Source organism: Protopterus annectens, chromosome 6.part0 (genome assembly GCF_019279795.1).
Source record: "Protopterus annectens isolate FY-2018-M chromosome 6.part0, PAN1.0, whole genome shotgun sequence".
Classification (NCBI taxonomy): domain Eukaryota; kingdom Metazoa; phylum Chordata; order Ceratodontiformes; family Protopteridae; genus Protopterus; species Protopterus annectens.
Genome location: NC_056737.1, coordinates 243,750,426 through 243,773,756, shown reverse-complemented (window position 1 = coordinate 243,773,756; position 23,331 = coordinate 243,750,426). Strand labels below are relative to the sequence as shown.

The 23,331-nt window shown below is 41.8% G+C and overlaps 1 protein-coding gene across 1 annotated transcript in view; it reads left to right on the top strand.

Annotated features, from left to right (window-relative positions):
- SPRED1 (sprouty related EVH1 domain containing 1) overlaps positions 1-22,723 on the top strand; it is a 707,321-nt gene extending 684,598 nt beyond the window's left edge. The window contains exon 6 of the mRNA XM_044073988.1: positions 14,122-22,723. Within this exon, the coding sequence (XP_043929923.1) occupies positions 14,122-14,790 (669 nt within the window). The 3' untranslated portion in view covers positions 14,791-22,723. The remainder of the gene's footprint in view (positions 1-14,121) is intronic.
- The last annotated feature ends 608 nt before the right edge of the window (positions 22,724-23,331 follow it).

The window sequence follows — 23,331 nt, the reverse complement described above, 5'->3', positions numbered from 1 at the left end:
CCTTTATCTGCTTATGAGGATTCAGATGCAGAGGAATCCATTCCTTCTGCTTCCCTTCCAGAGGGTTTTTCATTTGGTGAAACCCTACATACTTTGAGTGCATTTCCACTGGAAATGTCAAGACTATCCTTAGTCCAAGAAGAGACTCAGAGAATTTCTAGATTTGCCACAACATAGGCCTTTAGCAGCACCCCCAGTCCTGGATGTTGTAGATGATGTCTTTATGGAATCCAGTTTAACACCTGATACCTTACCCCCCTGCTCCTAGGAAACTAGACGGGTACTACAGAGTTCCTGACTCTCAAATTCATTTTCAAAAATCCTACTGCTGACCCAGAGGTCATCTCCCAGGGGCCTAAAGGTATCAAAGCAACTACAGCTAAGAATCCCACCCCTTTGGACAGGGATTACAGAGCTTTAGACAGATGGGGTAAGAAAGTATACACCTCTGAAACTCTCATCATTAGGGCTTTGAATTGCCAGTTTCACATGTTGAAGTACCAACAACATATTACGGAACTTATTAAGCAAAAAATAGCTACCTTTACAGACTGTGCAGAAAACAAAAAGTTACAAGAGCTTATGCATTCAGCAAGCCAAGTCAGCAAGCATACTTTGCAATGTGGCTTTGATGCCCTAGAAACATCTTGCTGGGCAGCAGTCACTGGTTCTGTACTGAGAAGGCATGCTTGGCTTAAGGAGTAGACCTTTCCAGACCATGTCAAATCAAAATTACTAGACGCTCCTTTGAACAAGGGCAATCTGTTTGGCACCAAAACAAAAGAGGTTCTTAAAAAGATGGAAGAAAAAGCTAAAACTATGCAGACAGTCAACGACTTCTTACAAGTACAGCCTCCTAGATTCAGTGTTCATTGCCCCCTCGAAACATTGGTCCTTTCCAGCCCCCTGAAGGCCATCTCAAACTAGACCCAGGGGAAACAGACCCCCCCCACACTACAGTCTCAGGGTATGCAGAGATCTAAGCAATGGAGTGCCTCCACTTCAAAAACAGGGAGTGCTAAGCCACCCCAATACAGAAAGAATTCACAATGACTTTTCAACTCCAATCCCCACCTCTGTCCATCCGCTTGTGCCCCTAGGAGGAAAACTTGCCCATCATGCAAAAAACTGGACCTTTATCACCAAAGACCAGTGGGTCCTCAACATTGTATCCCAGGGGTACAAATTTTGCTTCAACTCTCTGCCAACCCCAAAAAGGTTCCCAGACCTTCCTCCAAACCAGTGGGCAGAGGCACAAAACCAAGTTCAATACCTGCTCTCTCTAAGGGCAATTCAGCCTGTTCCTGCAGAACAGATAGGTCAAGGGGTCTATTCCAGACTTTTCCTGGTACCCAGAAAAGAGGGCACTTGGTGCCCAATCCTAGAGCTTTCCATTCTAAACACCTTCCTGGTGGTACCAAAATTCAAAATGCTCATCATGCAGCAGCTTTTTCCTATGCTGGCCAAAGATGCCTGGTTAGCCACCCTAGACTTAAAAGAAGCCTATCTGCACATCCCTATCAGGGACTCTTACAGGAAATGTCTACGCTTCAGGACCGGATCTATGTATTATCAGTTCTCTGCACTTCCCGTTGGCTTATCCACTGCTCCTAGAGTATTCACAAAATGTCTGTCTCCAGCCATTGCCTACTGCAGAAAAAAATTCAAATTTACCCGTACTTGGACGGCTGCTTGATTCAGGCAGACAGTCCGGAAATGCTGTTGCAGCACCTGACATTTGTAAAGAAACTTCTAACCTCCCTGGGGTACACCATCAATGGAAAACATCAAAACTAGTCCCTAGTCAAAAGGTTATATTCCTGGGAGCAAGCTTGGACACAGCATCCCAGATGGCATTCCTTACTCCAGAAAAACAAGCCTATCTGACGGACTACTACACTCAAATGGCCACCAGAACCCAGCTATCTGCAAGGAAAATCCTGCAGGCCCTAGGTTTCATGGCCTCATGTATCCTACTAATTCCATCGGCCAGACTGCATATGAGTAAACTTCAGTGTTACTTAAAAAGTCTTTGGTGCCAATATTCTCAGGACCTGGAAACTGTCATTCCTATCATACCTTGTCTAAGGACAGAGTTTCTTTGGTGGGCAGCAGCATGCAACCACAACAAGGGACTGCCCTTTACTCATCCCCATGCCGCCCAGACCCTAACCATAGATGCATCAGACTATGCCTGGGAGGCACAACTGGACGACAAGTGCATTCAGGGACCCTGGAGCCCAAGTCAGATTCATCTGCACATCAGGCAAAAAGAGATGCTAGCTGTTAAGCATGCTCTAACATCTTTCATATCCCTGCTCTCACCAGGACCCCTGCTAATAGAGACACCACAGTTGTGGTACATCAACAAGCGGGGGGGGGACCCACTCTTACCCACTCTGCAGGTTAGCCATGGCCCTGTGGAACACAGCCTTGGACATGCAGGTCCATCTGCAAGCTCAATTCCTGCCAGGCAAACAAAACTCACTGGCAGATGACTTAAGCAGAATTTTCCTAGACCCGCGCGAGTGGCAGTTCAGCCTTCTGATTCAGAAATGGGGGACCCCAGAGGTGGATCTCTTTGCCTCCCCCTGCAATCACCAGCTCAGCAAATTCTGCACCAGGGCACCTCACAGCAGGGCCTGGAAAGTGGATGCCTTATCCTTCCAGTGGGTAAACATCTCAATCTTATGCATTTTCCCCCTCTGCCCCTTTTCTCAAGAATATTGCTCAAGATAAGACAGGACAGACCAAGGACAATTGATTGCCCCGGACTGGCCACGCCAGCAGTGGTACCCACTCCTGCGCAGCCCATCACTGGTACCATCCTGACACCTACCCCAGAGCCCAACCCTGCTCACTCAGTAGGCGGGCACAGATCTTGCATTTGCAACTGCAAACCCTAAATCTTGCAGCCTGGTTTATTGCTTGAATTCTCCCCCAGTGACCAGCCTAAGCAAGCAGGTGCTGGACGTCATTCTTGAAGCCAGAAGACCCATTACAAGGAAATCCTATGCTGATAAAGGTATTGCTCCTGGATTCGATCTAAAGGAGAGAACACAACTCTGCCCTCTCCCTACCTCTAATCCTGGATTACTTAGCGGATCTACTCCACAGAGGCAGTTTCTTCTCCATTAATAATCATGCATCTGCCATCTCGGCTCATTACAACTCTGAGCCACCTCTATTCTCTCACCCTCTCATCAAACAGTTCCTGGGAGGGGCAAACAACATAAGGCCACCAAGGAGAGCACCCACCCCTGCTTGGGACCTTAATTTTGTACTGGAAAAGCTCACACTACCCTCTTTTGAGCCTGCAGCGTCAGCAGACTTGACATTCCTGTCTTGGAAAACAGCATTGCTCCTGGTCATCACTTCAGTGACAAGAGCGTCTGAGCTACAAGCACTTATGGCAGTGAAACCCTTCATTTTTCATGCTGACAGGGTGTTCCTCAGGCTAATCCTTCCTTTTTGCCTAAAGTGGTGTCCATTGTGGCTCTCAACCAATCTATCCATTTACCAACCTTCTTTCCTAATCTTCAAAATAAAGGGGAAAGGATCCTGCACTCCTTGGATGTGCACAGACAGCTCAGATTCTACCTGGATATGACTAAATCCTTCAGGAAATCTGACAAGTTATTACTCAGTTTTGCACCAGGGGCAGAGGGCAAGGCCATTTCTAAACAGACCATTTCCAAATGGATAGCACACTGTATCCATTTCTGCTACAAACACCGTGGGAAACCAACCCCTCAGGGGGTCAGAACACATTCCACTAGGGCAACTTCTACCTCTACAGCATTTCTCAGGGGAGTCCCTACCAGGGACATTGTGGAGGCTGCTACCTGGAGTTCTGTACACACATTCACCAAGTAATTACCACCTGCCTATATTTTCTAAATCCAGGGCAGGTTTTGCAACTGCAGTCTTGCAGGGCATTCTAGCCAGCCTAAACACTTCTTGATGGCCTCCACCCTTTCTACAGCTTTGGGAATCAACCCAAGTGTGATGACTGCAACAGTGAAACATGAAGAACATAGTACAGTTGTGTACACTTAACATAAATGTAGATGTTCGAGTGTATTCACTGTTGCAGTCCTGGTTTCCCTCCCTCCAGCCCCCTGCTCTCTCTCTCTCTCTCCTCTGTGTATACTACTCGCCCCTTACAAGGGGTATTGGTATTTACTTTTTACTGGTGGTGATTTTTTTCCCACCATAGCTTAGCTCCCTATTGGAAGGCTCCTGACATTTGGGGCAAGAAAAACTGATGTAATGGTGTCGGCTGCCTGTTTTTTATACCCCTGACGACCTGACGTCAGACCTGGAGTGACACCAACCGATGCAGAAATACTAGGTCTCTGGTATTCGGGCTGAGGGCTACCTGTAGGCAGACAACCCAAGTGTGATGACTGCAACAGTGAATACTCTTAACATCTACATTTATGGTACAATTATACTGTGACCATAAGAAAGTGCAGTTGTGTGTCGCATGTATGCTGCCTGTGCAAAATGGGCATAAAGGTGACATGTTGATACACATACTTTGCCATGTGTCTGAACACCATTATCATATGTCAGTTTCAACAGCCTTTTGCTGTGCTGATTACCAAACCATTTTTCAGAAAAGTGCCCCATTGAAGTTTTTTATTATTAAACCAATAAATCCAAAATGACTGCTTGCACCAGTTGCAGGCAAACGTTTTATTCAGAACAGCAGTGAAAGCTTGTAAGCGCTTTCGTCCCAAGTTTAAAACAATACAGGAACTTCATCTGACAAGCTAAAAAGAGCTAAAACTGCATTTAAGTAAGCAAGACATATTACATCATTTCCTCTCTGCAAACTTAGAAAGGGAAATCATGCTCATAACTGAATATTAAATTGCTAGTATAATGTTTAAAAACATGTAGCAAAGGCATATTAGAACATATTAAACATTTCATAAATACATACAAACAATTGTGCTTCAAAGGGCACAGAGTTCAGCACTCAGAACATACAAATTCCTATGTAAAAATAGCTTCAGATTAAAAAATGTATCAACATTTATTGCGCCCATCGTACTGAAATGGGCAAGACTAAAAAAATACAACTGCACTGAGTGCATTATGTTCAGGTCAGTGGGTTTAGGTGTAAACGTGTATGCATGTATTCTAAGTTAATTCTGGGTTCATAGTCACATGAGTTGTTATAAAGTAAACATCCACATTTGGAAACAAAGGGATGTCTTATCTGTTTAACGCCTTAAGCTTTGAAAGGCTAGATATAGATAAGTGGTCGTTTAAGCCTGGCCAGTGTGTGGAATCTAACCTGATCTGCCGAAATAATTTGCCTTTTTCTAACAGGTAAGGCCAGGCTGCTCCTGTTAATGAAGGGGATAATGGTGTCCAGCACAACAAACTTGAATTTGTGGTCAGTGTATTGATTGATGTGTTTTGCCAGAGCATTGACTACACAATGGTCTCTAATGTTTCGAATGTGCTCGCCTACCCTACTTTTAAGTTTCCGCTCCGTTTTGCCAGTGTAAAAGCATGGGCAAAACTCAGAGGGCACAGTAAACTTCCTTGTCAGAATTAGTTGAATTTGTCCTTGATCCTTAGTTTCATGCCGTTTATAGTGGGTGTTCTTCGTGTTTCACTGTTGCAGTCATTACATTTGGGTAATCTGCTTGCAGGTTGCCCTCAGTTGGCCTGATTAACAAAGTCTTGGGTCCTGTGTCAGTTGCTGTCCCTTCTAGGTCATCAGGGGTATAAAACATGCGGTCGACGCCATTACATCAGTCTTTCTTGCTGTGTGGTGCCTGAAGCAGAAGCAGTTTGCAAGTGCCGGTCAGCCGACTCCTGAAATTTTTGTTTGAGTTTCAGACCCGCAGTCTTAAACTTAAAGTTAAGTACCCCGTTGGGGAAACTTTTTCTTGCTCCTTCCTGATGTCAGTAAAAGTTAATTGCATTCCTTGTGGAAAGCAAATACCTCAAAGATTTTCATTCATACTGTATTCCTTGCCTAGGCCCTGACCATGACGTACCTTGTTAGTTTTATGCTTTATTTAATTTGCGCACTATCCGTTGTCTGTATATTTTTGCCTCTAAATATTTTGGTTCTCTGTTTTAATTATCCAGAAATGTTGGTTAGCCATTCGACTACTGGAATTCTGAAAAAACGGAAAGATAGAGACAGGCCGCTGAGGCCCAAAACAGCCGACGATGCTTCTCCTAAGCCATTCGCCAGTTCGCCGGTACTCAGTGAGACGCTTTCGCAGCCCCTGATACCCGCTACTTCTGATTCTCAGGCCTCTACTGAGACCCATTCGGAGTCAGGTATGCCGCGAGATACTTCAACTATGGAACCCGCGGATGTCTCTACCTTGGATGAGTCCAGAGCCGCTGTGCAGGCACCGGCTTCATTACTAAGGCCTAAATCTCGATCCATGTCTAAAAAACCGACGCACAGGCCACATGCTCAGGCCTCTATGCCTAAGCAAAAAAATGATAAAAATGGCTGAAGATCTAATAACTCTAATCAGTGGTAGTCAACCCCCCAAGGCCTAGGGCCGAGCTTGATTATGAATCTTCTGATCAGGATTCTGTTTCTTCTGACTCTTCTGATGACCTGGATTTGTCCTTGCCTACTTATGAGGATTCTGATGCAGAGGACTCTATTCCCTCTGCTTCCCCTCCTGAGGATTTTTCTTTTGGGGAAACCTTACATACTCTGAGGGAGAATTTTCACTGGGAAAGCCAGGAATTTTCTGATTCAAAAAAGAGGCTTAGGGATTTTCTTCTCCTACCTCGGCATAGGCCTTTGGCTATTCCTCCTGTACTAGACATTGTGGATGATGCTTTCTCTGAATCCAGTTTGGCCCCTGATTCCCTGCCTGCTGCTCCCAGTAAACCAGACAGATACTACAGGGTCTCTGAGTCCCATAAGTTCCTTTTCAAAAATCCTATTGCAGATCCAGAGACTATTTCACAGTTGCCCAAGGGCATTAAGGCTTCTACTGCTAAAAATCCTACCCCTTCTGATAGAGACTCCAGGGAGCTGGATAGATGGGGGTAAAAAGGTTTATACTTCAGCAACCTTGGCAGTTAGAGCTTTAAACTGCCAGTTTCATATGTTAAAATGTCAGCAACATGTTATTGGACTAAAACATAAAATGATGTTGATTCCTGACTGTGTGGAAAATAGACTTACAGGATTTAATGCATTCTGCTGAACAAGTTTGAAAACATACTTTGCAATGTGGTTTTGATTCTTTAGAGACCTCTTGCAGGGCTGTTGTTACTGGGTCTGTGCTTAGAAGGCATGCTTGGCTTAAGGAGCAATCTTTACATGATGTTGAAGCTAAATTGTTGGATGCTCCTTTAAATCAGGACTGCCTGTTTGGCAGCAAGGCTGAAGAAGTCCTTAAAAAGACGGAAGATGAAGCTAAATCTATGCAAACTGTTAAAGGTTTTTTACAAGTTTAGCCTCCTAGATTTAGTAGACACTGGCCTTCTAAGAATTGGTCCTTTCCAGCCCCCTCCAGGTCTTTTCAAGCCAAGCAAAAACCCCAGGTTTTAGTTCCAGGGGACACAGATCTAAGCAGTGGGGGCCTCCACTTCCAATTCTGGGAGTAATAAGACTCTCCTATGGTAAACTGTCTCAATGACTTCAATTTAAAGTTTCCAAGCACTTGTCAACTGACTGCCCCTTTGGGGGAAAAGATTGCTGTTCATGCAAAGAATTGGGAACTCATTACCCAGGACAAATGGGTTTTAAATAGTGTCCCGGGGATACAGATTTCACTTCCATACATTGCCAACTCCAGGTGGGTGGCCGGACTACCCCCAAATCAGTGGGCACAGGCCCAAAAACAAGTACTTTCTCTCATAAGCATGGGGGCTATTCAACTGGTACCAGAAGAAGAAAAGGGACAAGGTTTTTACTCGAGACTTTTCCTGGTACCCAGAAAAGACCATTCATGGGGTCTTATCATGGACCTGTGTACTGTAAACACCTTTCTGGAGATTCCAAAATTGAAGATGCTGACTCTTCACCAATTACTTCCTATGCTAGGCAAAGACGCCTGGTTGGCAACACTAGATCTAAAAGAAGCGTACCTGAACATCCAATCAGGGAATCTTGCAGAAAATACCTATGCTTCAAAGCAGGCTACTATCAGTTCTCTGCACTGCCCTTTGGCTTATCTACTGCGCCCAGGGTATTCACAAAGTGCCTAGCTCCAGTGATTGCAGTTTGCAGGCAAAGAAGTATTCAAATATACCCATACCTGGACAATCGTTTAATTCAGGCAGAAAGCCAGGACATACTTTTGAATTATCTGGCGTTTGTAAAAAGGGTTCTAACTTGTCTGGGGTACACCATAAACAAAAAGAAATCACAACTGGTACCCTGTCCACAAATTAGATTCTTGGGAGCAAGCTTGAATACAACTTCCCAGATGGCTTACCTCACGCCAGAAAAGCAAACTCATTTGACAACCTACTTCAAACAAGTGGCCACAAAAACCCTGCTATCTGCAAGACAAATACTGCAAGCGTTGGGATTCATGGCTTCCTGCATTCTTCTAATTCCATATGCAAAACTGCATATGAGGAAACTACAGTGGTATCTAAAAAGCCTATGGAGTCAACATTCTCACAGCCTAGAAACAATGATTCCTATCATACCTTGCCTACGCCTAGAGTTCCCTTGGTGGGCAGAGGCCTGCCACCAAAACAAGGGACTACCTTTCACACCACCCCCTGCCGCTCAAACCCTAACAACAGATGCATCAGACTGTGCATGGGTGGCTTACCTGGCAGGGAAGTGCATTCAGGGCAAATGGAACCCAAGTCAAATGCACCTGCATGTCAATCACAAAGAAATGTTAGCTGTACAGAATGCTCTGACAGCCTTCAAGGGCTACATTCTTCTAGGACAACTAATGGTAAAGATGGACAACACCACAGTTATGTGGTACATAAGCAGGGGGGTACACATTCTTACCCCCTCTGCAGACTAGCCATGGCATTGTGGAACACAGCCTTGAGCTACCAAGCACACCTACAAGCTCAATTCCTGCCAGGAAAGTTAAATACACTGGCAGATGGACTAAGCAGAAACCTTATGGACCCACACAAGTGGAAACTGGAACCAAGGATTTTCAACATGTTGACAAGCAAATGGGGGAGCCCGGATATAGACCTGTTTGCCTCCCCCCCCAGAACTACCAATTGGACAAATTTTGCACAAGGACTCCCCACAAGCCTGGAAAGTGGATGCTCTGTTCTTCAGCTGGGAAAACCTGTCAGTTTATGCTTTCCCCCCGCTGCCGCTGCTCTCCAAAGTACTACTAAAAGTCAGGGCAAACCAGGGATGATTTTGATTGCTCCAGACTGGCCGTACCCCCTTCTGCACAGTCACGGTTATCCCCATGGCACCTGCCTCAGACTCCTTCCCATCTGTCTCAGCAGGAGAGCCAGATTCTACACCCTCAGCTTCCAACACTGAACCTTGCAGCCTGGCTAATTACTTAAATTCTCCCTTACCATCCCTCAGCAAACCTGTGATGGATGTCATCTTGGAGGCAAGGAGGCCTAGTACTAGAAAATCTTATTCTGAAGAATGGAAAAGATTCTGTGCCTGGAACCAATCTCAAGGAATGAGCACAGCAGCGCCCAATTTACCTCAGATTTTACAATAGTTAACTGAGATGCTTCACAAGGGCCTGTCTTTTTCCTCTATTAATATCCACACCTCAGCCATTTCAGCTCATTATAACACAGAACCTCCCCTCTTCTCTCATCCACTGCACAAGCAGTACCTCAGAGAGGCCAAAAATTTTAGACCACCCAGGAGAGCTCCAACCCGAGCCTGGGACCTTAACTTTGTATTGGAGAAACTCTCTCTCCCTCCTCTCGAGCCAGCTGCTTCTGCAGACTTAAAATTTGGAAAACAGCTTTCCTTTTAGCAATCACTTCAGCTAGAAAGGGTATGTGAATTACAGGCCCTTACGGCAGTGGAGCCTTTCATCATCTTTCATGCTGTCAGGGTTTCACTTGGGACCAATCCATCCTTCATGCCCAAAGTGGTATCCATTGTGGCTCTAAATCAGTCCATTCATTTGCCAACCTTCTTTCCCAATCCACAGAACAAAGGGGGACTGATTCTGCATTCCTTGGATGTGCATAGACAACTTAGATTCTAGTTGGACAGGACTAAACCTCAAAGAAAATCTGAACAACTGCTCGTAACATTTGCTGCATGGACAGAGGGGGAAGGCTATTTCAAAACAAACCATTTCTAAATGGATAAGCCATTGCATTCATTTCTGCTGTAAGCACCATGGAAAACCTATCCACCAGGGGATCAGACCTCACTCCACCAGGGCTGCATCTACTTCTACAACCTTTCTCAGAGGTGTTCCTACCAGGGACATCCTAGAAGCTGCTACCTGGAGTTCTGTACATACTTTCACCAAGCATTACCATTTGCCAATTTTCTCTAAATCCAGAGCTTGATTTGCCACTACAATCTTGCAGGGCCTTATAGTTGCTCCTAATGAATTCCTACTCCCAACCTTAGCTTTGTGAATCTACCCAAATGTAATGACTGCAACTGTGAAACACGAGGAACATAGTACAGCTGTGTACACTTACCATAAATGTAGATGTTCGAGTGTATTCACTGTTTCAGTCCTGGTTACCCTCCCTCCTTCCCCCTAACTTCTTTTGGCTATACCTCTACTTTCCTTTATTATGCTTAAGTCTTTTTGGTGTATTTGCTTCTTTGTTGGAGGTATACCTTTGTGTTTTTATGTTTAATTGCTCCCCATTAGGGGACACCTGACATATGGGGCAAGAAAAACTGATGTAATGGCGTCGGCTGCATCTTTTATATTCCTAACGACCTGACATGGAAGTAGGGACAGCAACCGACGCAGGACCCAAGACTTTGTTAATCAGGCCGACTGAGGGCAACCTGCAAGCAGATTACCCAAATGTAATGACTGCAACAGTGAATACACTCTAACATCTACATTTATGGTAAGTGTACACAACTGTACTTTTCATTTCTCTCTGAACTTACATGAACCATATTTGTGCATGTAACCTGCCTTATGTGATTTATCTTGGTGTTCTAATAGAGATTTCATGTTCTGCCCTTTATGGAAGACACAAGTGGGTTTGTTCCCCAAAATGGTTCTCCCAGATATGATGCATCTCTCTCAGATATGAATCTCTTGTTGTCTCTCTTAAATAATGCATCTAAATAGGCTATTTTTTTTTTTTTTTTTTTTTGAAGAAAAATTCAGTACAGTTTAACGAGCATTACACAGTTATCACAGTGGATGTTAGGGACCTTTATACTGTTATCCCACTTGATGTGGGGACACAATGGTTTTGTGAATACTTGACAAAGAGATAAGTCAGGACAGAACTAACACATTTGAACAGTTATTGGACATAATTCTGAAAAATAACTTCATTTTATTTGACAAGAACTATTATGTCCAAAATGAAGGTGTGGCCATGGGCTCAGCGTGTGGGGGTATGTACGCCAACATTGTGATGTTACAATGGGCGAAAAAACACATTATTAAATCCCCATTTTTTTCCATTCTGTCACATGTACACTCGTTTTCTGGACAACACTTTTATTCTTTGGGATGATCCTAAACGGTAGATTGACCATTTTCTGGAATATATCAACAGTTCAACTTTTTTAAGATTTACACACACCATCAGTGAAATACAAATAGCCTGTTTAGATGCATGACTTAGACAGTCAAGAGATTCATATCTGAGATCTGTCGCAAAAGTACGTACTCCAATTTCTTACTCTTTACCAGCTGCCACCCTTTTACACAGAAAAGGGGTGTTCTGAAAGGCCAATTTGTTAGAGCAGCCAAAATGACCTCACTAAAAGGTGCCTTTTTGGATGAATGTGACAACTTGTGCAACATGTTTCGCCAAAGAGGTTATCTACAAAACCTAGCTGACAACATAAAAAATGAAATCCTGGTCAAATGAGAGATTGGCTACTTTACACCTCTCCTGGACACAGAAGTGCCCCGTGGTGCCATTCCACCCCGAATTCCATCATGAGTGTAATGATTGAATCTACCCCAAATGTAGTTGTTTCAACGACGGAGACAAATGGCACTAGCTTGTTTAAATCTTGTTTTCTTACTACTTTTTCCATTGACACCTACTCTATTAAGAACATCTTAAAAAACTGGAAACTGCTAATAAATGAAACAGATTTGAGAACCATTTTGGGGAACAAACCCAGTTGTCTTCTATGTGATTCATGTAAGTTTTGCCCCTACATATTAGAGGGAAATGAAGCCACTATAAACGGCATGAAACTAATAATTAAGGACAAATTCAACTGTGATTCCGACAAGGTAGTTTACTGTGCCCTCTGAGTTTTTCCCATGTTTTTACATTGGCAAAACGGAGTGGAAACTTTAAAGTAGGCGAGCACCTTCTAAACATTAGGGACAATTGTGTAGTCAATGCTCTGGCAAAACACCTTAATCAAAACACTGACCACAAATTCAAGTTTGTTGTGCTGGACACCATATCCCCTTCATTAAGAGGAGAAGCCTGGCCTTGCCTGATAGAAAAAGCCGAATTACTTTGACAGATCAGGTTAGATTCCACACACTGGCCAGGCTTAAATGACCACTTATTTATATCTAGCCTTTTAAAGCTTAAGGCATTAAGTAGATAAGACATCCCTTTGTTTCCATATGTGGATGTTTATTACTTTATAACCACTCATGTGACTATGAACCCAGAATTAACTTAGAATACATGCATACACATGTTTACACCTAGACCCACTGACCTGAACATATAGTGCACTTAGTGCAGTTGTATTTTTTTAGTCTTGCCCATTTCAGTATGATGGGTGCGATAAATGTTGATACATTTTTTAATCTGAAGCTATTTTTACATAGGAATTTGTATGTTCTGAGTACTGAACTCTGTGCCCTTTGAAGCACTAGTATAATTGTATGTATTTTATGAAAAGTTTAATATGTTCTAATATGCCTTTGTTTTTAAACATTATACTACCAATTTGTTTGTACTGTGTAAAACGTAATATCTTTACATTTGGTATCCAGTATCATAGCCTTCAGTTATGAGCATGATTTCCCTTTAAGTTTGCAAAGAGGAAATGACGTAATATGTCTTGCTTATTTAAATGCAGTTTTAGCTCTTTTTAGCTTGTCTGATGAAGTTCCTGTATTGTTTTAAACTTGGGACGAAAGCGCTTACAAGCTTTCACTGCTGTTCTGAATAAATCTTTTGCCTGCAACTGGTGTGAGCCATCTTTTTGGATTTGTGTATTATTGTCTGGTATTGTGTTCATGTCATTCAGAAAGGGAAAATGTCTGAATACCAATTCTATCCTTCAGGCTGCTACTTTGTCCTCTGTTCATACTTAAACACTACAAGTTGGATGTTATTTCCAAGGCCAGAGTAGGCTTTAACAGATCTATTCTGCATAAGTTTGTGGAGGGTTCCTCTGTGCTGCCTTCTTTTCAGGCTTCCCCTTGAGCTTTTATACTCTGCCTTAGGTGAAGAATACTGCAACAGTGATATGGAAGGGCATAGTATAGTTGCGTAAAATCTTAGCATACTGTAGATGTCGTCCTCTTCACTGTTGCAGTATTCACTCCCTCCCTACCTCCCTCTGTCCTGACTGTTGCCCTGTGTTCTTTCCCTCCTGGCCAAGGGGCCCTTCTTTCTTTTTCCTTCTGTATGCACATTTTCTCTGTACTTGAGGATATTTTTGTTCCTTCTCCTGGCTTTTTTCAGTTCTGAGTGAATCTATACATCACCTGTATGCTCTACGTCTTACACAGGGAGCGTGCGCAAGGTGTATATTGCCTATAAGAGCTTAAGGCTTTGGTATACTGGCTGGATAGTGAGCTATTGGCAAGAGGTTGTTGCAGTATTCACCTAAAGAAAGAGAATGACATCTACTGTTATGGTAAGATTTTACACAGCTGCGCTTTCTAACTGGAATTAATTTTTTCAGATTAAGAATGTGGATTTCTGTGTTTTTTTTTTTTTTTTTTTTTTAAGTAGAACTTGTTCTTATGGATTCTCTGGTAATATTTTTAGGTCCCACTGAAGTCTACAAGACGACATGTAAGTTTTCAGGATGAAGATGAAATTGTAAGAATAAACCCTCGAAAGGATGTTTTCATAAGAGGCTACGAGGACTACAGGCACCCTGTTCTGTGGAAAAATGAACTGGAAAGGGATGATCCTGATTTAAACATGCAGACCTCTAAATCTGACAGTAAAAAAGCTGATTACTTGTATCCTTGTAATGATGGGGTCGAATCACATCCACTTAAAGACTCCAAAGGTTCTGTGGTATTTAAAACTCAGCCATCTCCTTCTCTTAAATCAAAGAAGTCCAAACGGAGGAAGGAAGATGGTGAGAGGTCTCGTTGTATATACTGCCAGGAACGTTTTAATCATGAAGAAAACCGGAGAGGGAAGTGTCAGGATGCTCCAGACCCCATCATGAGGTGCATTTACCAAGTGAGCTGCATGTTATGTGCAGAAAGCATGCTGTACCACTGCATGTCAGACTCTGAAGGAGATTTCTCTGACCCTTGTTCATGTGACACTAGTGATGACAAGTTCTGCCTGCGATGGCTAGCACTTATAGCCTTGTCTTTCATTGCTCCGTGTATGTGCTGCTACCTACCTTTGAGAGCATGCCATCACTGTGGTGAGCTATGCGGGTGCTGTGGGGGTAAGCACAAAGCAGCTGGATGAAATACTCTGGTGCCAAATTGAGCTTACCACCCCCCAAATTTACTTCCAGGCAATGTACAGCCTGGGATTTTTGAGGTTTTGGCCAGCAGTATGGAATCAAAGTCTGCGCAAGAGGCCTGGTGAGGAGATGAAAAGGTGAAAAGATTTGTAAAACCACATTGATACTCTAAATGCTAACCGTGCTAACCTTTTCCTTTACATATGTGGTGTCTCTCCATGTTACTTTCCAAGGAGTTCTGTAAAGGAAGCAGATATTTGCTACAAACAGTATGAACTGTGTGTGACTATGCTAAAAGGGATTTGTTTTTGCAGTTTTTGTACATTAACAGTACAGTAGGTGATGGGGCATATTTTCACAGGCATTTTGCTGACAACATTGGATTAAACTTAAAAGTGCACTAGTAACCGTTGATTTCAGTTCAAAAGCAATGCAGACGGCAGTGATTCCTTATAACCTAACAGTTTTGAGTGCAACCAAATCATTTTTTTAGCATTGCAGAAATTTTATATGTGTAGAAATGCTATAAATCTATTTAACTAGAGTCATGGTACGATTTATATTACTTTTCATAACAATTTGAGTGCCACTTTTTTTTTTCTTAGTTTTATTTTTAGTTCCTTAGTCAGAGGTCCATGTCTATGCACTTGCATTCCAAAACAAGGTTAATTTAGAAGTATTCCAGGTGGTTAGGCTGCAGTGTTAATCGTTAAAACAATGTCCCTCTTTTTAACACATTTGTTCAGCTACAGACCCTCAAAGAATCTGCTACCATATAATCATTTTTCTTTTTTAATACTGATTTTCAAAGTCTCATATTGTCTGGAGAAAACTTAACACTTGACACTGGTTTCATCTGTAGTTGATTTTGCACAACCAGCAAGTTGTTTTCCAGTAATTACATTAGGGCATTTTATTTTTTAAATAGACTATCTAGAAAGGTACATAGTTAAGGAAGAGGTACGCAAATTATTTACCTTTAGCTATCTTTGCTTGATATAGAGCAGTGTTCATTAGCTGTAGCTAAACTATTTAAATAACTCTTGGGTTATCTTCATCATTACACTTAATTTTTAACCATAAGTGGTTATACCTACTGATCCATTGAAGCACCCACATCTTTCCATCTTTAAATGGAAAGAAACTTGAGTTGCTGTTAAAGCAACTGGTCTGCTTTTGTATTGTCACAGCTGTTAAGAACTGTGTTCACATGGCTGACTTTATTTTCTCCAGAGAAGGTGTTGATAAAGCATAGCTTTATCTCATTGCAAATGAAAAACTGCATTAATGTGTGGGTACTAAATGGTCTTCTAAGGTTTTATCACCTTTCTGTTTTGCACACGAGTATGATCGTCATGGCATCCAATGTTAAGTTATTGAATTTGCATTTAGCGACTCTAGTACTGCAAACATTAGATGACAGTTATACTTCACTGTGCTGGATCCACCACCCTTTCCTTGAATTTCCTGCCATATCATTTGTAACCCTTTTAATGTCACTCCTTCGTGCATTATCCATTTGCTTGTCTTTTCACAGGAATTTCATACTGTGTGTTCTGTCATCACTTCTGAAGCATCCCTGCTTTCCAGGCAGTGTAAAGCTTTATCTTGTTTAAAGACATTAGCAGATTCATGCATCTCATAATATATCTAAAGCACTGTCATATTTGTACTTAGTTGTAGTAGTCAAGACTGAAATGCTATAGAAATGGCATTCTTGTAAATCACAGGTGGCAAGAGAAAAGAGAATGCCTTTATTAGGATTAAAAGTTGCATAGCTCCTGAGGAAAAAAAACTCCACTATCTTCATTCTATGCAATTTTTAACCTTTAGGTTCTAATATTTTACCTATTTAATATGTACTAAGTTTGTACTTTAGCCCAGATCTCAAACTCTAAAGAAATGTAAATAACACTATTTGTAAAATATGCCCAATAAAAATGAATAGAATTTATATTTATGATAGTTGAGGGCACTGTGCCCAAACTGACAACATTATGTATATAGGCCATCTTTGAGTATTATTTCTCTGAAAAATAAAAACAAAAATTGAAATATATTGACTACAGAGGTTTTAAAAAGTTTCTTTCTAGTTTTATACTAAACAGATTAATTGGTAGATAGTATCAAGCAGTGATAACAGTAGCAGTTCAGGTCTTATTTTTTAATGTTTGTTTTTAAGGCTGCTACACAGAATTGCTTATTTCTGTTATGTATGTAAGTTTTCAGCTAGATTTGATCACTTTGACTGTTAACATCAAAACTGCTTCTCAGAAATGGGATTGTTTTATGTGAACACTTGTTTTTTTGCGAGTGTCATGCTTGGAATGCAACCCCAAGTATGTGAATAACCTATGAAAAGAACTTGCTGGCTGTAAAGCAAATGCTATAGAATTGTATATATTTTTTTGTGGAAGGAATCCAGTTTAACTTTTCTTTTTCCTTGGTGTAAAGCACTAACCATTGCAGTGCAACTCCTGGTCATGTACTGTATTTTATATGCAACATGTATGCTGTAATATTTTTAACAGTCTGTAAACTTGTGTATGAATATTTTCAATTTATATTTAACCACTTTGCTGCTAGGAGTTTGCTTTATTTTCTTCCCTCAGACGTGCATCACTAAACCATTCTTTAATAACATGCTCTGAGCTTACATGTTTTATGACTTTGTTAGCTGAAACAAGTCAGAATAAAATATACATTTATCATTTGAAAGCAGTAGAGAATTTATAACAACATTATGGTACTTGGTCCAGCAGCCAGGTGGTTAAGCTGTTCTTTATGCTTTGGTGCACTGAAAAATGTAAGCATTTTATTTCTGTAAGCTTCTGATAATGCAAAAATTGTGATTTAGTTTTGAGAATTCTAAAGCATTAAGTAGTGGGGAAACCTTTGTATCTGAAGCTGCAGTTTAATCGGTACACAGTCAAGTTTCCTTTTGTAAACACTGCCTGTTTTTTTTTTTTTTTTTTTTTTTTTTTTTTTTTGCTTAGTGCCATTTGCTTCACACCCTAATGACCTCAAAAAAGTGCCTCACTTGTATATTATTATCTCCATTAAAATCTTAACAGCAGTTTTTGGTCTTTATATTTACCTTTTTGTGTTGAAAAATAGAGTAAATGATGTACAATTTTGGTTGGTAACTCATGACATTTATGTATTTCCTTTCTACGTATAAGGATAAAGCTTGATCCTGTTTCGAGGGGCCATCTGCAGTGGGTGCTGTAGTTGAATACATAGTCCTTGTGCAGTCCATGGGGATCTTGTGAAGATCTTGAGCTTTTTTCCAAAAAATCACATCTAGTGCTGATGCTGGTGTTTTAACTGCACCCACCAGAATACCCTTTTTCTTTCTAGCCATACACAGTATTTGGATGTCTTCCCTATAACATGTCATTTGAGAATTCTTGCATTCATTGCCAAAAAGTTGGCTGAAAAAGCAAATCAGAAACCCCACATAATCTGCTTTTTGTTGGGGCCTGGCACCTGAGCTAAGTGATTACAATTAAATTTAAAAGGTCCTGTCCTGCACAGTTAAATCGAGACTAAATGGGTAGTAGCAATGGAGGGTGCCTTGCACTTTGATAGGAGGGCTGCTTTACAGATCCTAAGCAGGAGCACAAAAGATGAGAAGGTAAAGAACCTTTAGCCTTAGTCAAATCCAAGGTCTGTTTACCTTTAAGTCAATTTTATTTGTTTGCTTTCAGCTGTTCACATTCAGGGTAACCTTTTTCTAGTGAGATGTAATCTCTCTGTGGATAGGTAGAAAAACACCCTTTCGTGTGCTTGAGACCAAGACCCTTGAGTTGTCAGTACCTCCTGTCACTCTGGATGGTTTCTGGGCATTGCATTGCTAGATGTTTTTGCAGATAAACTTGATCAACTCTTCCAAAAGATTGATTATTCACTGACATTTGAGATTCTCACCAGAGACACTCCTGTACCCATTTTGTGGGTTGTACCTGTGCTGTACTACATTTCAGCAGTTTAGCACATGGTGGTAGATGGTGTGCATGAACAAAGGCATGATTAGAGCGTACACCAGGCTTTCATTCTGATCCCAGCTTCCTGGCACAGTTTGTTGCATACTTGGCTAGCATTGTGTTTGGTGTCATTAGAGTGGATAGCAAATTCTTTCCCTTTCCATGCAGGAGAATAATTTGAAAAATGAGTACTAATTGAAGAGTACCTTTAAAGGGAGAGATCTCCATGTGCTAATAACTGACATGAGTTACAGAATCACGTTGCTTGCCTTCCCTCCTAAGGTCCTCTTTCGAGGCCATGTCATGCTCTTGAAATCAACTATGGAGTTGGCCATCTGTGCCTTGAGTGTCTCCTTAAAACACTTTGGTGCTTACCTTAGGAAGAAAGAGCATTCCTTCCCAGGAGTCTTCATTGTTCTGGGAAATGCATGGATTCAGTTCCTGTAGCAGCCAAGAAAATGAGCAGTTGTCTGCAAGATTCACCCACCAGAAGTAGAAGACGATTATTCTTCCCAGGTAGAGACCCCATTCTCTCTTGCTCAGCAAGTGTATTTATGTTCTGCCACTTTACTTTGGGGGCTTTTATTACTTGTTCCATGTGACTGGCAGATATGTATTTCAGCAAGTTATGGAAAACGGTCTACCTCATCCAACTGTTGATTAGAAAACTGTAGGGAAAAGCCTTAACTTTTCGTATTCAGTTAACTTGCATGTAGTCATGTATGCCTTTCTTGCTGTACATTGTCCCAGAGCTGCAGGCAGTAATGCCTGTTGTCATAATGTAGTACAACTCTGTCCTAGTGTCATTTGAGTAGTACTGGATTGTTCTAACTGCCCCCTGTGTGTATGGGTGGGGTGGGGGGTAGTGTGTTTTGTAGTGAACCCTGTCAGGTGCTGAATCAGGATGAAGCTCTTTCCATTGTTTTAAGGACTGGTAAACCTCAGTCATTTGGGAGAAAGAGGGCAGCCAGACACTAAATATGTCCTGCAAAAATCAAAGCTACCTTGCATCCCTTTTCCTTCACTGAAGTATTTGAAGACTCTTAATTAGCTAGTCCCTCTACATTCTTGACTCTCCAGGTTTGCCTCAGACTGGAAAATCATTACCGGAGTCATGCAGGTTTTGGACATGAAAATGTCTTACAGGTACTAGTACCCAGCAGATTTTTTTTGTGGGACAGATGCGTCTTCCTCTGATGTAGCCTGTAGGTACTTTTAAGAGGAACCATGAAGTCTTTTCCAGCAGAGGATTGAGAAAAGGAAATTAATTTCATCCTTCACATGGTTTATGTGAAGCTTTTCATGGTCACTATCCTAACCATAATGCTACTGCTTGTTCAGGGCTTTTGGATGACATTCATAGAAGTTATGGGAAGCACTTTTGCTTAAGCAGCATGTGGAAGCTACACAGGTGGTTCCATTGTTTTATCCTGGTTGGGCAGAGTTCTCATTAAACTGCTTCCTTCTGGCTTTTCATTTTTTCTGTCTTTGACAGTGTATTATCCATTGTGATAGGGGTATCCAGCAATACACACTCCTGGTATGTCTGTTCTTGGATGGCTGATGGTTGGTGGACCTACCAAGGCTGCCTTGTCTGCAGGCATGGAGTCACCATCAGTGGAAATGGTTTTACCATAAAAATTTCGAAGACAAAATAAGTTGCTTTCAAAAGGACAAACTAAAATTCTAAATTTAGCCTAAATGTCAAACGTCAGTAACACAAACTACAATCGACATACCAGACTTATGGTTTTGAAAGTCCGTATGCCCTTTTACGTTTTAGCAGGGGGTCAGCCTCCATGTACCCCCCACACCCCCCTCAAATTGTATATCCCAAATCCGTGATCGCACTGCAGTGAGGAAAAGGCTAAATTCCACTCCTCACTGTACAGCGATCTCTTTTCGCAATGCCGAACTTGTAATGAATCAAGTTTTACTTTCATAGGTAGGTACTAGGCTATCGGCCCTAGGGCCTATAGAAGCCTAGCCAAAAAGGTACCCTGGCTTTCGCCACCCAAGCGTAATTCTCCTCCACTGCACAAAGCTGGTTAGTACTGGAAATTTACAATTAATCCCTTTTTTCTCTCTTCTATCAGTACAGGAGCTCCTCCAGCAATTAATATAATTACTTCCCTTTTCCTTTGTCCCTGACATTCTGCTGAACATATGTCCTGAAATCCTTTGTCAAATTCACATAATTTCTTTGCAAATGTGTCTCCTGCAGCACTATTTGCACTCTGTATTTTTGACATAATTCTGTTTTCTTTCCTTTTTGTCTATACCTGCAAGTCCATTTACTTTCCAAGATGATACGGACAGCATAGCCATTATGATGATAAACTACTGTTCCCACCTATTATACATGACAATTGCTTTTTGTGTGTGTATCTCCAACTTTTCTGTTACATTTGCACACTAATGTTTGGCAGGCTCAACTTTTCTTATCTCCATCTGAACCCATGACACATTTTTCATGATTTTTTTTTTGTTTTAATGAAAATCCTGAGAGAATGTAGAAATTGACTCACGTTTATTGATAACCAGCTGATTCTCAAACTGATACGGTATGTGAGAGGATGTACTTACACAATGTCACTGGAAGCAAAGGTCTCGCATAAAAGCACACTTCAGGTTGTCAGCAGTACACATGCTGCACCCATCACATGCACAGTTCAACACACATGTATAGGCACACATATTCTGAGGCACTTAAATGTAACCTGTTTAAACCACAAAGACCTCCTAGATGATGTGCACATATCAAATGCCTTCAGGAGCCCTGAATGCACTCTTTCAAAACTGTCCTCCTCAACAAATGCAGCCATATCTCATGGAGCCTCTACCTCTAAGCCCATAAGGCTGCCACAGCACAATCCAACGTTCTGCTCATTGGAAACTCCATTGTGAGAGAATTGTATCCCTCTCACCAGGATGAGCAAGGAGAAAGTCATGGTCTGTTATCAGAGGCCAGGATCCTCCACATTACGCATGCACTCAGGTCACTGGACCACAACTTCCAGTAAGAATCAACCATGGACCATGTGGGTGTAAATGAATGGCGACATGCCTCCCTAGACTATATGAATACAGACGTAGTTCTCAGAATATGTATTCCCAGTCCATTATGAGCCCAGCACCAAGCAGCATTCTACCTTCTCCAAGGATGAGGCCACAACACGAACAGAAGACAACTGACCCCAATAACCGCCTTAGTTTCTGCTGTCACTCCAAGGGGGTGCAATATTTCTCAGCATGGCAGGAGATGGTCAACAGACCTCTCTCCTCTAGCCTTTTCAACATTAGCCAAAGCACTGTCGACCCCCATAGTGCCCCTGTTAGGCAATGTCAAACTGAAAGTACTTCCAACATAAATCAAAAGTAAGAAAATCTAAAGATGTTACAGCTCAGTGCCAAGAGTCCAAACAAGAAACTCCATTCCCAGCAAAGTCTCCTCACCCTAGAGAATGTTCACATCTGCCCAGCCACCCAGACATGGCTCAAAGCCGTGAAGAGCACAGCACACCAACAGTGCTAGTCTACAATGCCCTACACACACTCAGAGACCAGCTACTATACAGATAGGGACTAAACGTGAAGATGTCTGTTGGAAACGATCACCATCCAGCCCAATACCACATTCATGGGTGACTTTAATTATCCCACAATTAACTGGGAGTCATATACAACACCAAATGTATGGGCACAGAGATTATTTGATTTTGTAAACACAAACTATTGTTAAACTTTTGTTATGATTTCTTATTGCTCCAGTTCTGTATTGTGAAACTTTGAAAACTGCCTTTCGGACACACTATTTTCCAACACGAGCCTTTGAAATTTTGATGGCAAACCAGTGGAAACATCGGTTTCCATGTGCATTATATTTATTTTATTGGAGTGAGTCTGGTCCTGTCTACAACTGGTTCTCCCTCCCAAAAAAAAACAAACATGAAATTTGTTAGCTGGCTGGATAAGTTTTTTTCAGTGAAACTGATTCATGCCCACATTGTTGAACTTTTAGGGCTTAAGAAAGCTGCTTTGACAGTTCCATGGTCTGTCTCTATCTCTCCACATGTGCTAGTTAAAGCAGAGTTGTTTTTTTGTCTAGAATTTCTCTCACTTTCGTGGAATGGTACTCCTTTAGCCATAACTTGGGTGCAGGCTTTCCATTCTTGCCCTTTGTGGTCCCTCACTTCCAATAAGGAGGGTGAAGGCCTGTTTTGGTTTAAGGCTCTTGGAGTGATGCAGGAAGGGTTTCTGTTAATCGCAGTGCAAAATCTGGACTTAAGGTTGTCCCTCCCCTTAGGAGAAGCAACAGAGTATTCTGATGTGTATATTGCCTTGGGAGAGTTGCTTTTGCCATTTCTGTAGGCCTACACTTGAGGGTGAAATAGTCAAGCAGCAGGGATATTTTTCTCTTCAGTGGTCCACATTCTAGTATGTTTAACACTCTAGTTCAGAGCTTGAGTCTCCTAGCTGGTATTTCATCCTTCATCAGAACAGTGATCAACCATCTTCCCAAAAATGGAATATTCTAAAAGTCCTGTTCACCTTTGA